A 16893-nucleotide genomic window follows, 5' to 3' on the forward strand; every position below is an offset into this window, starting at 1 on the left:
TAATATCACCAAATGCTTTTGTGACACAATAATGGAATAAAGATCACATGATAATTATTAATGGTAGTTCTGTAATATCATCAACTAACTAGTCAGTGCTAAAAACAGCTTTCAGTGTTTAACTAGATGAAAAATAATATTTTGGAAAATTTATCTTACAAGATATCTAAATCTAAAAAAACACAATCCTACCTTTAATAACTAATGATAGTGTTTTGACAGTCACACTTGTAGTCACACAAATGCACGTATATTGTGTATCACATGTTCCCATGATTGTGAATATTCTTTGCAAGAGGCTGTGTTGTAGTTCATAAAATGTATGTACCACAATTTATGAACCTATTGATTTTTGCTATTATAATTAGTAATGCAGTGAGCAATCCTTGTGTGGACTTTATGCCTCACATCTCTCCTCATTTCTTCTAATTATCCTGAAAATTTCAGATTACTAGGTTAAAGCACAGGAACATTTTTAAAGCCTGGTAAAGATTTCTAAACTGCTCTCCAGAACAGTTTCCAAGTGATACCTCTACCATGCTTTTTTGAGACTTTAGTTTTTTCCAGAATAAACATAGACATACTTTATAGAGAAACTGTTAAATTCACAAGTACATCCAAGAAAAGGAAACCATCTTTAAAGTATAAAAACAAATCCCTCTTTTATTAAAAAAAAGTTTTTAAGATTTTTTGGATTAAAAATGTAAAACTTCCAATAAATTAAATTTTCTATAGCACAAAGGATAATGCAGTAACTAACATTTCATAATAACTAAGAAGTTATAACAAGCAGAATGCTAGCTATAACTAATGCAGATGTTTTATTCAATGTTGTACCCTTTTAAAAATGTCTGAGTCTCCTTTCTGATTGGGGGTAGTTGATTGAGTAAGAAAGTACAGTGATGGTGCCAGCTTCAGCTTCCTATTCCCTACCTCCTAGTTTGACTTTGAAAATACTGGTGGCAACTTGAGTAGACCTAGAGAATGTTTTACACAGTTAGTTGTTGCTGAGAACAGTTAAGACCTAACTTCCTGGGGTTGCTTTTTAACTTTAGTTAGCATTCAGAATCTTGTAGGATTCATGGTTGAAGGAGCTGAGAAACTAATTTTTGCCTTTCACTAGAATTCCTGATTACTAAACCTAGATGGGTCCTTGTCACAATAGCTTGTATTGTGGAGAACTTGGCTGTAAGGCTGTGGGGCCATTTCTTCCTTTTGATCTTTTCCAAACTTACCCTGGTGCTAATTTGTTATTCATTGAAATTTATAGTGTTTTTTTTTTTTTCCTGTAGAGTATTTGAAGCTTCATACTTAATGTAGTTGCCACAGTTTAGCCACAGTGTTCATGGATTAAGTGTGAAAATACTGTTGAAAGTCTACCTGTTACAAATTTATAGTTTATGAGTAGGCATTGTTAGTTGATACTTTCATAGCTGTGATATTTTTTCCCAATGGTAATCTCTAAATCCATGGTACATATAGAACCCTGAGCGAAACTCTGCTTTATCAGCTATGTCATTGTAAAACCTTAGCTCCCATGTTAAGAACATCAAATGAGGCAACGTGTGTAAAACTGTTTTGTAAACTGTGAAGTAGCCTACGGATACACTTAGCATTATTAATGCCTTCTCCAGATGTAACTCTGAAATGATGCTGATTCTTCTGTCACTAAAAAAGTGGTTCTTAACCAGGAGAGAAACAAGGGAGCCATTCCCTTCTCCAAGGGATCTTCCTGACCCAGGGATTGAACCTGGATCTCCTGCATTGCAGGCAGATTCTTTACCATCTGAGTCACCAGGAAAACCCAATGTTTTCAGTCACGGGTTACTGTGATTTTTTGATTACCTAATACTTGAACTACCACTAGAGTGGCATGATGTAGTTTATCCCATGTTTCTGCTGTACAACAGTGTGAAAGTGAAGTCACTCAGTCGTGTCTGACTCTTTGCAACCCCATGGACTGTAGCCCACCAGGCTCCTCCATCCATGGAATTTTCTAGGCAAGAGTACTGGAGTGGGTTGCCATTTCCTTCTCCAGGGGATCTTCCCAACCAGGGTATCAAACCCAGGTCTCCCGCATTGCAGGCAGACGCTTTTCCGTCTGAGCCACCAGGGAATCCCGTACAACAATGTGAGTCAGCCATAAATATACATATATCCCCTCCCTCTCAAGCCTGCTTTGGAAAAAGCGGAATCAGGATATCAAGTTTAAGAACACGCTGCTTTAGCCGTGACCCTAGGACCAGGAAGCTGCCACCACAGTTGCCTAGACATGGGAACCTGCAGTCTGGTCCCCGCTGCCGCTGCCAGGAAGCAAGATTGTGGAACTGGCGTCTCCGTGGCTTTACTTGCCAGCAGAGACCCACCAAAGCTGCAGGAAGATGACTGTACCTCCTCTGCCATGTAAGTCACAGGCATGTGTTTAACTGGTAGCCAGACTCCTAACTTGAAAACAGTCTAAGACGTATAGTTTTCAGTTTTCCAGCCTTTCTCATTGCTGAAGGCATGTTAGAAGGCACAGGGGGAAAGGATGCTGATTTACTATTTGAACATGTTCCATCTTACAGTGTCCCCACATAGAAAAGGTGTCAAAATACTCTCAAGGCTGGCAGTTGATTTACTTCTCACTTTGAAGTAGAATGAAGGTTATCTCTCTGAAGGCGCTGTCTTACCCATCACTCCCTTGCATTCTGAAATACTTTCTTGAGTGGAGGGGGAGGAGGGCATGGAGAGGATGCGTCAGGAATTCCTCGTCCCTCACAGCCTGTCTTTTTCATGTTACATTCCAGAATCAGAGTATGCTTGTGGGAGCCCACTGCCTATGTGTCCCTTGTTAGCTGTGCTCACCAGAAGCTGTGCGTAAATCAGTGTCTGGCTCAGAGGCCAGCAGGGAAAAGCTGCAAGTCCCACTGGCTGAATTTGCCTCGTTGCTCATATTTAAAACACAAGATTAAGAGAAGCCCTAGAAAAAAGTGTGCTATTCTATTTTATAGTGTTTTATGTGTTAATTGCTCAGTCATGTCTGACTCTTTGTGACCTCATGGATTGTAGACCACCAGGCTCCCCTGTCCATGGGATTCTCCAAATAAGAATATTGGAGTGGGTAGCCATTTCCTTTTCCAGGGGATCTTCCCAACCCAGGAATTGAACCAAGGTCTCCTGCATTGCAGGTGGATGCTTTACTATCTGAGCTACAAGGAAAGCCCTATTGTGTTCAGTTCAGTTCAGTCGCTCAGTCATGTCTGACTCTTTGCGACCCCATGAATCACAGCACGCCAGGCCTCCCTGTCCATCACCAACTCCCGGAGTTCACTCAAACTCATGTCCATTGAGTCGGTGATGCCATCCAGCCATCTTATTCTCTGTCGTCCCCGTCTCCTCCCACCCCCAATCCCTCCTAGCATCAGACTCTTTTCCAGGGAGTCAACTCGTCGCATGAGGTGGCCAAAGTATTGGAGTTTCAGCTTCAGCATCAGTCCTTCCAATGAACACCCAGGAGTGATCTCCTTTAGAATGGACTGGTTGGATCTTCTTGCGGTACAAGGGACTCTCAAGAGTCTTCTCCAGCACCACAGTTCAAAAGCATCAATTCTTCGGCTATCAGCTTTCTTCACAGTCCCACTCTCACATCCATACGTGACCACGGGAAAAACCATAGCCTTGACTAGACGGACCTTGGTTGGCAAAGTAATGTCTCTGCTTTTTAATATGCTATCTAGGTTGGTCATAACTTTCCTTCCAAGGAGTAAGCATCTTTTAATTTCATGGCTGCAGTCAGCATCTGCAGTGATTTTGGAGCCCCCAAAAATAAAGTCTGACACAGTTTCCACTGTTTCCCCATCTATTTCCCATGAAGTGATGGGACCAGATGCCATGATCTTCGTTACTGGTCATTTAAAACTTCTGCTTCTTCCTGACTTCAGATTATACTACAAAGTTACAATCATCAAGACAGTATGGTACTGGCACAAAAATAGAAATATAGACCAATGGGACAAGATAGAAAGCCCAAAAATAAACCCACGCACCTATGGGTACCTTACTTTTGACAAAGAAGGCAGAATATACAATGGGGCAAAGACAGCCTCTTCAATAAATGGTGCTGGGTAAACTGGACAGCTACATGTAAAAGAATGAAATTAGAACACTTCCTAACACCATACACAAAGATAAAGTCAAAATGGATTAAAAACCTAACTTTAAGACCGGAAACTATAAAACTCTTACAGGAAGACATAGGCAGAACACTGAATGACATAAATCAAAGCAAGATTCTCTATGACCCACCTCCTAGAGTAATGGAAATAAAAACAAAAGTAAAGAAGTGGGACCTGATTAATCTTAAAAGTTTTTGCACAGCAAAGGAAACTGTAAGCATGGTGAAAAGACAACCTTCAGAATGAGAGAAAATAATAGCAGATGAAACAACTGACAAAGGATTAATTTCCAAAATATACAAGCAGCTCATACAACTCAAAAACAGAGAAACAACCCAATAAAAAAGTGGGAAAGAGACCTAAACAGACATTTCTCCAAAGAAGACATACAGATGGCTAACAAACAAGAAAAGATGCTCAACATCACTCATTATTAGAGAAATGCAAATCAAAACCATGAGATACCACCTTACATCAGTCAGAATGGCCATCATCAAAAAGTCTACAAACAATAAATGCTGGAGAGGGTGTGGAGAAAAGGGAACACTCTTGCACTGTTGGTGGGAATGAAAATTGATACAGCCACTATGGAAGACAGTATGGAGATTCCTTAAAAAACTAGGAATAAAACCATCATATGACCCAGCAGTCCCAATCCTAGGCATATATCCTGAGGAAAACAGGGTTGAAAAAGACACCTGTATCCCATTGTTCATTGCAGCGCTATTTACAACATCTAGAACATGGAAGCAACCTAGATGCCCACTGACAGATGAATGGATAAAGAAGTTGTGGTACATATACACGATGGAATATTACTCAGCCATAAAAAGGAATGAATCTGAGTTCTGATATGGTAGATGAACCTAGAACCTATTATACAGAGTGAAGTGAGTCAGAAAGAAAGATAAATATCGTACTCTAATGCACATGTGTGGAATCTAGAAAAATGGTTCTGAAGAATTTATTTACCGGGCAGCAACGGAGAAACAGACATAGAGAACAGACATGGACGTGGGAGAGGGGAGGAGAGGGTGAGACGTGTGGAGACAGTATCATGGAGACTTACATGCTGCTGCTGCTGCTGAGTCGCTTCAGTCGTGTCTGACTCTGTGCAACCCCAAAAATGTCAGCCCCCCAGGCTCCCCCGCCCCTGGGATTCTCCAGACAAGAACACTGGAGTGTGTTGCCATTTCCTTCTCCAGTGCATGAAAGTGAAAAGTGAAAGTGAAGTCGCTCAGTTGTGTCTGACTCTTCGCGACCTCATGGATTGCAGCCCACCAGGCTTCTCTGTCCATGGGATTTTCCAGGCAAGAGTACTGGAGTGGGCTGCCATTGCCTTCTCCGGAAACTTACATTACCATATGTAAAATAGCCAACGGGAATTTGCTTTATGGCTCAGGAAGCTCAGGGGTTCTGTATCAACCTAGAGGGGTGGGATGGGGAGGGAAATGGGAGGGAGGTTCAAAAGGGATTGGATATATGTATACCTATGGCTGATTCATGTTGAGGTTTGACAGAAAACAACGAAATTCTGTAAAGCAATTAACCTTCAATAAAAAAATACATTTAAAAAAAAACAGTAAAAAATAAGAGAAATACCTTAGAGGGTGAGGTTGATAAAAAACAGAAAGTATCATTCATTACCCCATTAAAGAGTTTTGTATTCATAAAAAAAAATTTCTGCTTCCTTTAAAAATCCTCTTATGCATTTTTTGAAAGCTATAACTTCTTGCTTAGATTGTCAGCTGTTTATAAGTTTTGTTTTTAAAAAATTTTTAGCATATACATATGTATGTATATTAAGTAATTTTAAATTGATGTAAAAGCAGAAATAGTTCAGAGTTCCTTATACCCTCCACCTAGATTTCCCAATTGTTGATATTTCTGAACCACTTTAGAATAACTTACAAACGCAATTTCCCATTATATTTCTCAAAACTTAAGTGTATATTTTCTGAGTATAAGGACACTGTCCTACCTATTTACATCATAACCATCATGTTTAAATGTGTGAATTGTTATGACATGGATTTTCCTCTTGAAAAAAAATACAGGGAGAATTTACTTTAATGCAGCAGGTATTACTGAAACTTGATAATGCAGTTTAAATAGTTTTCATTTCTTTCATTCATAAAATATTTGGTGACAAGCACAGCTTTAGGTACTGGAGAAACAAGCAGGATAAGCTTTGTGCTCTCGTTAGTTTATGATTCTACAGAGGGAGACAGGCAAAAGAATATCAGATGATGATAGTTTATACTGAAAATTAAATGAGAGTGTGAGAATGGCAGGTGGCTGCTTTAGCTCGAACAGTCAGGAAATACCCTGTGTCCATGGGATTCACCAGGCAAGAATACTGGAGTGGGTTGCCATTTCATCCTTCAAGGGATCTTCCTGACCTGGGGATCAAATCTGGGTCTCCTGCATTGGCAGGCAGGTTCTTCACCATCAGAGCCACCAGGGAAGCCTCTGAGGAGATACTGAAGCCTAGATATGAATGACAGGAAGGAGCCAACCATGGAAGGATCATTTTAATCTGCCCATAATTTGAGATGCTTTATCTTTTCAAAGGTGCTTATTTTCAGTGACTTCCAACAAGTGTAAACCAACACATTTGTATAAAAATAGTGACTCCGTTGGTACAATGTGTTATTTTTATGGTGAAAATACCTATCTGTTAATTTGTCTGATAAATGTGAATTTTCTATCTAGGTTTCCTAGGATCAGCACTGTGATGCTTTTCAGTAATTTATGTCAGACTGATTGCTCTTTCTTTTAAAAATTGAAGTGTAGTTGATTTATAATGTGTTAATTTCAGGTGTACAGCAAAATTGTTGAGATATATGTATATTCTTTTTCAGATTCTTTTCCATTATAGGTTATTGTAAGGTATTGAATATAGTTCACTATGCTATACGGTAGGACCTTGTTATATATTTTATATATAGTAGTATATATCTATTAATCCCAAACTCCTTATTTATCCCCCCCCTTTACCCTTTGATAATCATAAGTTTGTTTTCTATCAGAATGATTGATTGCTCTTGCCTTCTTTTGGGGTGTTCAAGCCAGTGACACTTTTGTTTTGTGGAACCATTTATTTTCCGTGGGAATGGTTTTTCTCATGGCATATTTATTCTTAGGTTTTGTTTTTTAAATATACATTCACTCTTGAATGTTTCAGGCAGCAGCAGCAGCAGCAACAACAACAAGCTCCGCCAGGACAGCTTACACATCTGTGTGAAAAATCGAGCACAAGTTCTGAAGCAGCTGACAGTGATCTAGGTATGCCTCCTGACCATGCATCACGTTTGTTACCTGCATGCTCTCTTTGACACACAGGCTCCATGTGATTTTTGGCTTTATAGGTTTTTTTCTCCTCTCTTTCATTATACTGAAATTCTTGAATGAATTTGTGATCTACTAAACTGTCTTGGATTAAGGAGCAGGTTGACTCCTTAATGTACTTGTGTCCTTAAAACACTCAATGAATGTTTTGCTTTTAACTTATAAATAGTACTTGCAATGTCACAGTAATTAGTACATGTTCCAAAAGTTTCTCAAAGATAAGGAATAATAGTAGGTGGGAAATAAGTTCATTTTACTACTTGGAAAACTGAAAACACTTTGGTGTAGTCTGCATTACAACATAGAAGTCTAGAATTACTATTAGGCCTTGGTTTAATAAATAGGTCTTGAACGTTGGCCAGTTATTGGTGGTAGAAACTGAGTGCAAAAGCAACTGTATCCAACAGAGAACTTGTAAGTAGGACATAAAAAGAACGCTCAAAACTGAGAAAATAACGCAAAAAGGTGGGCAAAGGATTTGAGGACTTTACCAGGTATACGGATGAAAATTGGGCATGAAAATATACTCAGCATCACTAGTCATTAGGGAAATGCAAACTAAACCCACAATGAGATGCCATTACACACTTACAAGAAAGACTTAAGAAAATAATTAAATTGACAATACCAAATGCAGGCAAGAATCCGAGCAACTGGGACTCTCATACATTGTTAGTAGGAGTGTAAAATGGTACAACAACTCTGGAAAACAGTTTAGTATTTTCTTACAAACTTAAATATACACTTAACCATGGAATCCAGTAGTCCGACTCCTAGTATCTAACCAAGAGAAAAGAAAATTAGATTCACACAAAAACTTACTGTGAATACTCTAGCTGATTTGTTCATAATTGCCCCAAACAGGAAGCTGCTCTTCAGATGTTGTTCTTCAGATGGTGAATAGACACGTAAACTGCTAAATCCAAAGGACTACTATCAGCAATAAAAAGGAATGAACTGGTATTTTTTCTTACACATTCTGCTAAGCACAGCTGACAACCCTGGGCTTTTGTATAAAGCAAATATAAGCAGAATCTGAAAGACAGAGAAAAGACAAACTGGTTGGGAAGTTCAGGACCAGAGAAAGAGCGATTAGTAGGCTCGATTTTCTTTTTGCCCCCAAAAAAGCCTACTCTATGAAGTCATTGATCATAGAGAAAGCAAGGAATTTCCAGAAAAACATCTGCTTGATTGACTATGCTAAAGTCTGACTGTGGGGATCACAGCAAATTGTGGAAAAGTATTCAAAAGATGGGGATACCAGATCACATTACCTGTCTCCTGAGAAACCTATAAGGAGGCAAGAATATACATGGAGAAAAGACAATCTCTTTAACAAGTGGTGCTCAGAAAACTGGTCAACCACCTGTGAAAGAATGAAACTAGAACACTTTCTAACACCATACACAAAAATAAACTCAAAATGGATTAAAGATCTAAATGTAAGACCGGAAACTATAAAACTGTTAGAGGGAAACATAGGCAGAACACTCTCTGACATAAATCACAGCAAGATCCTCTGTGACCCACCTTCCAAAGGAATGGAAATAAAAACAAAAATAAACAAATGGGACCTAATTAAACTTTAAGCTTTTGTACAACTAAGGAAACTATAAGCAAGGTGAAAAGGGGGCCTTCAGAATGGGAGAAGATAATAGCAAGCAAAACAATTGACAAAGAATTAATCTCAAAAATGTACAAGCAGCTCATGCAGCTCAATACCAGAAAAACTAATGACCCAATCAAAAAGTAGGCCAAAGAATTAAGCAGACATTTCTCCAAAGAAGACATACAGATGGCTAGAAAACACATAAAAAGATGCTCAGCATCACTCATTATCAGAGAAATGCAAATCAAAACCACAGTGTACTATCTCATGCCAGTCAGAATGGCTGCCATTAAAAAGTCTACAAACAATAAATGCTGAGGAGATTGTGGAGAAAAGGGAACCCTCTTAATACTCTTAGTGAGAATGCAACTGGTGCACCTACTATGGAGAACAGTATGTATGTTCCCTTTAAAAAACTGGAATAGAACTGCCATATGACCCAGCAATCCCACTGCTGGGCATACACAATAAGGAAACCAGAATTGAAAGAGACACATGTACCCCCGTGTTCATCACAGCCCTGTTTACAGTAGCCAGGACATGGAGGCAACCTAGATGTCCACCCGGGAGACGAATGGATAAGGAAATTGAGGTACATATACACTATGGGATATTACTCAGCTATAAAAAAAGAATGCATTTGAGTCAGTTCTAATGAGGTGGATGAAACTGGAGCCTATTATACAGAGTGAAATAAGTCAGAAAGAGAAACACCAGTACAGTATATTAATGCATATATATGGAATTTAGAAAGACAGTAATGACAATCCTATATACATGCAGTGAAAGAGACACATGTAAAGAACAGACTTTTGGACTATGTGGGAGAAGACGAGAGTGGGGTGATTTTGAGAGAACAGCATTGAAGTATGTATATTACCATAGGTGAAAATAGATGACCAGTGCAAGTTCGATGCATGAAGCAGGGCACTCAAAATTGGTGCTCTGGGACAACCCAGAGGGATGGGATGGGGAGGGAGGCCAGAGGGGGGTTCAGGATGAGGGGACACATGTGCACCCATCCCTGATTCATGTTGATGTAAGGCAAAAACCACCACAATATTGTGAAGTAATTATCCTCCAACTAAAATAAATTAAAAAAAAACCTAGACAGTGTATTAAAAAGTAGAGATATTACTTTGCTTACAAAGGTCTGTATAGTCAAAGCTATGATTTTTCCAGTAATCATGTACAGATGTGAGAACTGGACAATAAAAAAGGCTGAGCACCAAACAATTGATGCCTTCAAACTGTGGTGTTGGAGAAGACTCGAGAGTCCCTTGCACAACAAGGAGATCAAACCAGTCAATCCTAAAGGAAATCAACCCTGAGTATTCACTGGAAGGACGGATGCTGAAGCTGAAGCTCCAATACTTTGGCCACTTGATGCGAAGAGCTGACTCACTGGAGAAGACCCTGGTGCTGAGAAAGACTGAAGGCAGAAAGAACAGAGGATGACAGAGAATGAGATGGTTGGATGGCCTCACTGACTCACTGGGCGTGAGTTTGACTGGACTCCAGGAGATGGTGAAGGACAGGGAAGCCTGGTGTGGTGCAGTCCGTGGGGTGCAGAGTCGGACACAGCTGAGTGACTGAAGAACAGCGGGAACTGGGTCCCACCTGCCACAACTAAGAGTCTCCATGTGCAAGTAAAAGATACCCCTGTGCCGCCAAAAAAGATCCCGCATGCTGCGACTGAAACACAGCACAGCCAAATAAATACTTAAAAAGAACAGTAGGAATAAACATATGTGTAAACACAATAGACTTGCCTCTCCTTTTCAGTTTTCTAGATTATATTTTACGATTGCAGGAAGAATTATAACTGATTTGGTTTTTACTGTAAAATACAGGAAATACTTAAGGCAATTATAATCAGAGGAAAGTAAAGGGAGGTAAGATTTTTAACTTTCATTTGAACTGGTGCAGCCACTCCGGAAAATAATTTGGTAATTTCTACAACACCTGAATATACAGTGACAATACAGCCATCAGTTATATTCCCATTTAATCCTAGAGAAATTAAAACTTCTATCCATGCAGAAACCTGTACTTGAATGTTCATAGCATCTTTGTCATGATAAAAACTGGAAAAAATAAGTGTGCTACAGTAGGTGAATGGTTAAACCAACTGTGGTACATCCATCCCATGGATACGTCTCAGTATTAAAAAGAAACCAGGAACTTCCCTGCTGGTTTAGTGGTTAAGACTTCTGTGCTTCCACTCCTAGGGGCACAGGTTAGATCATTGGTCAGGGAACTGAGATCCTGAATGGCATGTGGTGCAGTCAAAAGAATTTAAAAAAAATTTTTTTTAACTTTTTAAAAAAAAACAGTTGTGGATACATGCAGCAGCTTAGACACATCTCAAGGGCATTATGCTGAGTACAAAAAAATAAATCTCAAAAGATCTCACACTGTAGGATTCTAAGTGTAGCATTCTAAAAATGACAAATTGATAGAGATGGAAAGCACATTAGCAGTTGCCTGCAGTTAAGGAATGTAGGGGGGGCAGGGAAGAGAAGTGAGTGTGGATAAAAAGGGATGGCAGGAGGGAGATTTTGGTGGCACCATAACAGTTCTCAGTCTGGATTGTGGTGGTGGTGGTGGTTACACAGATCTTCACATACGACAAAATACCACAGAACTGTGCACAGCATTGTAAATACCAGTGTCATTATTCAGATTTAGATTTGAGCTGTAGTTATGTAAGATTTAATTATTAGGTGAAATTTAGCCAGTGTACACAGGACCTTTTTGAACTATCTTTGCACCTTCCTGTGCATAAATAATTATTTCTCACAAGAAACTTTTCAGTAACATATGTATCATTGACAGAATCAAAGTTAAATTTTCTTTCCCTTAGCATAATGCTTTTGTTTAAGATGCCATATTCAAAGGTTGCATACACAATGTGTGATTCCATTTGTGTTGACATGCAGGAAAAGGCAGAACTGTAGGGCAGAAAACATGTCAGTGGTTGCCTAGACCTAGGGGTTGGGAACTGACTACAAAGACAGCTTGAGGGACTATTTGGTGCATGGAATGGTTCTTTCTGTATCTGGTTGGTGGTGATGGTTATACCATTTGGTATTTGTCAAAACTTGAGGAACTGTCAAAGAGTGGATTTTACTGTCTGTAAACTTTCAGAATCAACAAAGGAAACTAAAGCAGCCAAGTAAACAGTTTCTGAGAACTTACCTTTTGATGACTTTGGAAATTTTCCAGAACTAAGAAATATGTGTTTTATTCCCAACAGGTGATTCTATGAGTGAAGAAGACATGCTTCAGGCAGCTGTGACCATGTCTTTAGAAACTGTTAGAAGTAATCTCAAAACAGAAGGAAAAAAGTAATACCTTTCACAAATCATTTAGATATTCAGTCTTTCCAATAGTGTCCTGTGTGGTTACAGCATAGGGTCCATTTTGGTAATGTGTCAAAGAGAACAGTTTTCAGCAGAGGAAAAAAAGACTTAGGTGGTTTGCAAACAAAACAATGAGAGGGTGGAAAAATACATCAGTTGTAGGACTAAAAAATGATCACTAGTCAAAGAGGCATTCAGCAATTAAAGAAATTTAAAATAGTTTTCTAAATGTTTTTTTCTGAGTGTGCAATATCTAACAGATCGAAAATTAGGGCATTTTTCTTGGACCTTTTTGCAGACCAACTAATTATAACTAGCTCTGGCCACAGAACTTTCCCCACACACTTTGTCTTCTTTTCCTCCCTTCTGCTTAGGGAATCTGGCTCACTTTTATCACCTAATAGTTGCTCTTGTTTCTCTTTAACCAAATTAACCTTGTAGGACAGTGTCTCCTCCGTTTTGATAATAGTAACGGTTCCAGGATAAGCTGTTTTCCTTCTGACTATGTATCGTGCACTTGGGTGGTTTCTCATCTTTATTTTCTCTGATCACAGTTTCTTTGTTATCTGGTTTTCATTATTTTCTACTACTCTGTTGAAAGACAGTAATGTTTCTTGAGGTTTTTAAGCCCTCTGAGAAGGGATCATTTCATGACTCCAGTGCATTCCTGTATTCTGAAATTGGCTCTACACAAGTATTTGAGAATAAAAGAGAATTCTGTCATGTGTGAGCATATCCATCCCCAGATGCTTTGTGGCTCTCTCCTCAGTTAGGTCAGAACTTTAAGGTGGGTTGTAACCCTCTTTCCTGCACCCTGTTATTTCCTTTTCTTTTGAAATTGAGAAAAATAGGAGGAGCATAGTGTGCAAGTTTCCTTCTGTTACCTACAGTGCCCACTGTGAATGTATGATAGATGAAATTTGGCCTTCAATTTTAGTAGCAGTTTCATTTTTCCTCTTGTGACTGGAGCTGTCTGTTCTGTTTACAGTTGAGTTATGAAGTGTGGATGTCTGCTTCTGTTGTACATCTTTTAGTAGGTATAGCTTGCCAGAGATAACCATTTAGAACATGAAAATAATTTACCAACAAAACTGCATTGAAATTTGTACTGTGACTTGACACTTGCATCATGTTTAAATAGCTTCGAATTATAGAAGTCACAGTACTTAATGGATTTGTAAATAAGAAAGTCTTTAGTTTTGATAAACATTCTTTAATTGGGATGCAGAGTTTCTTGCTGGGTCATTGCAGTGGGATGATTTTCATGAAAGTTAACCATGTCTCTCTGAAATGGGCCTTTTAGATTCTCCCCTTCCCTCATTTTCCATCCCTCTTTGAAGCCCTTTTGAATGTTGAATTGTTCATTAGCTAAAATTTAAGAAGAAATTTCAGCTGACAACTTAGAATATTAAAGTATGATATATTGCCATACCCTGGTGTATGGCTACACACATTTTATCAGGGAATTTTTTGATGTAGGATTTATTGCTAACTGAAAAGAGATGAGAAAATACCTTTTATTTATGATTATAAAATAGCTTTTACTTGGAAAGAGACAGACTTTTTTTAAGCCATTATTTTGTGCCAAGTTAAGTTTTATGAAGTTCCCCTTACATAAAATTAGACAGTTTTATTTTAAAATCTAAAGTTTTCTTTTGACAACTGAAAATGTTTCAGAAGAATTATAAACTTTTAGAAGTGCAAGGGATGTTGGAGTTTGGTACTACTCCCTGAGATTAACAAACCAAAATATTTTAAGACTGGACATTTCTGTAGTTAACCCAAGCATGCTAGTCATATTTTCCATGGATATTTGACCTGTATCTTTTCTCATTGAAAAAAAAATATGTTAATTCTTACATTTGAATTGATGAACTACCTGATACAAAAATGAAAAAGCGAATATGCATTGAAAAGTTTTAACCTTGAGAATTTATAAAGTTCTTATATTACACACCCTTGCTAAAGCACTTAAAGGAATATAGGATGTTGACCTTCTTTTGTTAGGGTTTTTTTTAAAGCAGGGCTGAGCACACACTGGATATATTTGAATGTCTTTATTTAGTTTGTTGTGAAATTGTTACATTTGGCAGGCAGACTCAGAATCACTAGTAAACTGCCATCTTGTGTGGATTGGCATAAATATTACTGAACATTTAGATTCCATTTCTTGACTGATTGGCCAGTATGTAAAGATGCCAATGCTCATAACCACAGTAAGAAAATTTTTAAGGTACACAAAGTTATAGTTTACAAAGGTAGTACGGTTTACTTTAAACCACCTGCAAGTCAGAAACAATGAAATTCACCATAACTGTCCTGCTAAGAACTTTATTTATAGAAAGATTTCCATTCTGTTTTACCAATTGGGAACACCTTAATGTTTAATATTTAAACTATTGGTATCATTTTTCTAATGTATAATTTGTATTACTGGGATGAAATACGTACCATGGCAATGCTAGTGTTATAAGTGAAGTTTAAACAAGCTTTGGAAATAACACTTTCACACTGATGGATGTCATGATTTAATAAGTAGTTATTTATGTTTCAAAAATTCAGAGTAGTTAACATCTAATCTAAACCATCATTAAACATTTTTACAGTAATTAACATACGAATATTTCAGTAATGCAGGTAGTTTGAAAAGGTTGCTGCAGGTAAACTCTATTTCACCTCTAAGATCTTGGCCAAATAATTTACAATTCACAGAATATTTAAGGTGCTTTCTTTCTTTAAAACTTATTTTTTCTTAATTGAGGCTTTATTCATGCCATAGTTAATGAAGAAAAACTCCAAACTAGTTGAGGAGCTAAACTACCCATACTCTACATTGTTTCATTTAATGTTAAGTCAAATAAAGTATATTTTATGCCAGTAAGAGCCTAAGACATTTTCAATGTCTGCATGTTTGATATTGTTTTTAAATAGTATCACACTAGTGCCAAGATTTACTGAATGTCTTAAAATTGGCCCATTTGGAGGTGTGCAAATGCAAAAAAGATTGATTCTCAGCGCACAAGCAAAAATGTAATGATAATAATTGAAATTGCCTAGACTGAAAAATAAATCTTAATGTTTTAAATTCTTAAGAGGATTCAATCATTAATATTGAGGACTTCCTATTAGAAACTTTATCTGCAATTGGAGCGACCTATGGCAGTCATGCTCAAAATTCTCCAAGCCAGGCTTCAGCAGTATGTAAACCGTGAACTCCCAGATGTTCAAGCAGGTTTTAGAAAAGGCAGAGGCACCAGAGATCAAATTGCCAACATCCGCTGGATCATGGAGAAAGCAAAAGAGTTTCAGAAAAACATCTATTTCTGCTTCATTGACTATGCCAAAGCCTTTGACTGTGTGGATCACAATAAACTGTGGAACATTCTGAAAGAGATGGGAATCCCAGACCACCTGACCTGCCTCTTGAGAAACCTGTATGCAGGTCAGGAAGCAACAGTTAGAACCGGTCATGGAACAACAGACTGGTTCCAAATAGGAAAAGGAGTGCGTCAAGGTTGTATATTGTCACCTTGCTTATTTAACTTATATGCAGAGTACATCATGAGGAACGCTGGGCTGGAAGAAGCACAAGCTGGAATCAAGATTGCTGGGAGAAATATCAATAACCTCAGATATGCAGATGACACCACCCTTATGGCAGAAAGTGAAGAGGAACTCAAAAGCCTCTTGATGAAAGTGAAAGAGGAGAGTGAAAAGGTTGGCTTGAAGCTCAACATTCAGAAAACAAAGATCATGGCATCTGGTCCCATCACTTCATGGGAAATAGATGGAAAAACAGTGGAAACAGTGTCAGACTTTGTTTTTTTGGGCTCCAAAATCACTGCAGATGCTGATTGCAGCCATGAAATTAAAAGACGCTTGCTCCTTGGAAGGAAAGTTATGACCAACCTTGATAGTATATTAAAAAGCAGAGACATTACTTTGCCGACCAAGGTCCGTCTAGTCAAGGCAATGGTTTTTCCCGTGGTCATGTATGGATGTGAGAGTTGGACTGTGAAGAAAGCTGATCGCCGAAGAATCGATGCTTTTGAACTGTGGTGTTGGAGAAGACTCTTGAGAGTCCCTTATACTGCAAGGAGATCCAACCAGTCCATTCTAAAGGAGATCAATCCTGGATGTTCATTGGAGGGACTGATGCTAAAGCTGAAACTCCAATACTTTGGCCACCTCATGAGACGAGTTGACTCACTGGAAAAGACTCTGATGCTGGGAAAGGTTGGGGGCGGGAGGAGAAGGGGACGACGGAGAATGAGATGGCTGGATGGCATCACCGACTCTGTGGACATGAGTTTGAGTGTACTCCGGGAGTTGGTGATGGACAGGGAGGCCTGGCGTGCTGTGATTCATGGGGTCGCGGAGAGTCGGACACGACTGAGCGACTGAACTGAAC

The 16893-nt window shown here is 38.6% G+C and overlaps 1 protein-coding gene across 4 annotated transcripts in view; it reads left to right on the forward strand.

The window, feature by feature from the left end:
* The window catches only part of ATXN3 (ataxin 3), a 43491-nt gene extending 28132 nt beyond the window's left edge, over positions 1–15359 (forward strand). For 2 of the 4 annotated variants that reach the window (XM_055418398.2, XM_088829455.1), the window contains 2 exons: positions 7345–7445; positions 12377–15359. In XM_055418398.2, coding sequence (XP_055274373.2) covers positions 7345–7445; positions 12377–12471 — 196 coding nt within the window. In that variant the 3' untranslated portion in view covers positions 12472–15359. Of the gene's footprint in view, positions 1–7344; positions 7446–8372; positions 10881–12376 lie in introns of those variants that run through there. The other 2 variants (XM_055418400.2, XM_055418401.2) reach the window with 2 other exon arrangements.
* The last annotated feature ends 1534 nt before the right edge of the window (positions 15360–16893 follow it).

The sequence above is a fragment of the Moschus berezovskii genome, chromosome 21 (genome assembly GCF_049115385.1).
Source record: "Moschus berezovskii isolate FMDL1 chromosome 21, NW_MosBer_1.0, whole genome shotgun sequence".
Lineage (NCBI taxonomy): Eukaryota > Metazoa > Chordata > Mammalia > Artiodactyla > Moschidae > Moschus > Moschus berezovskii.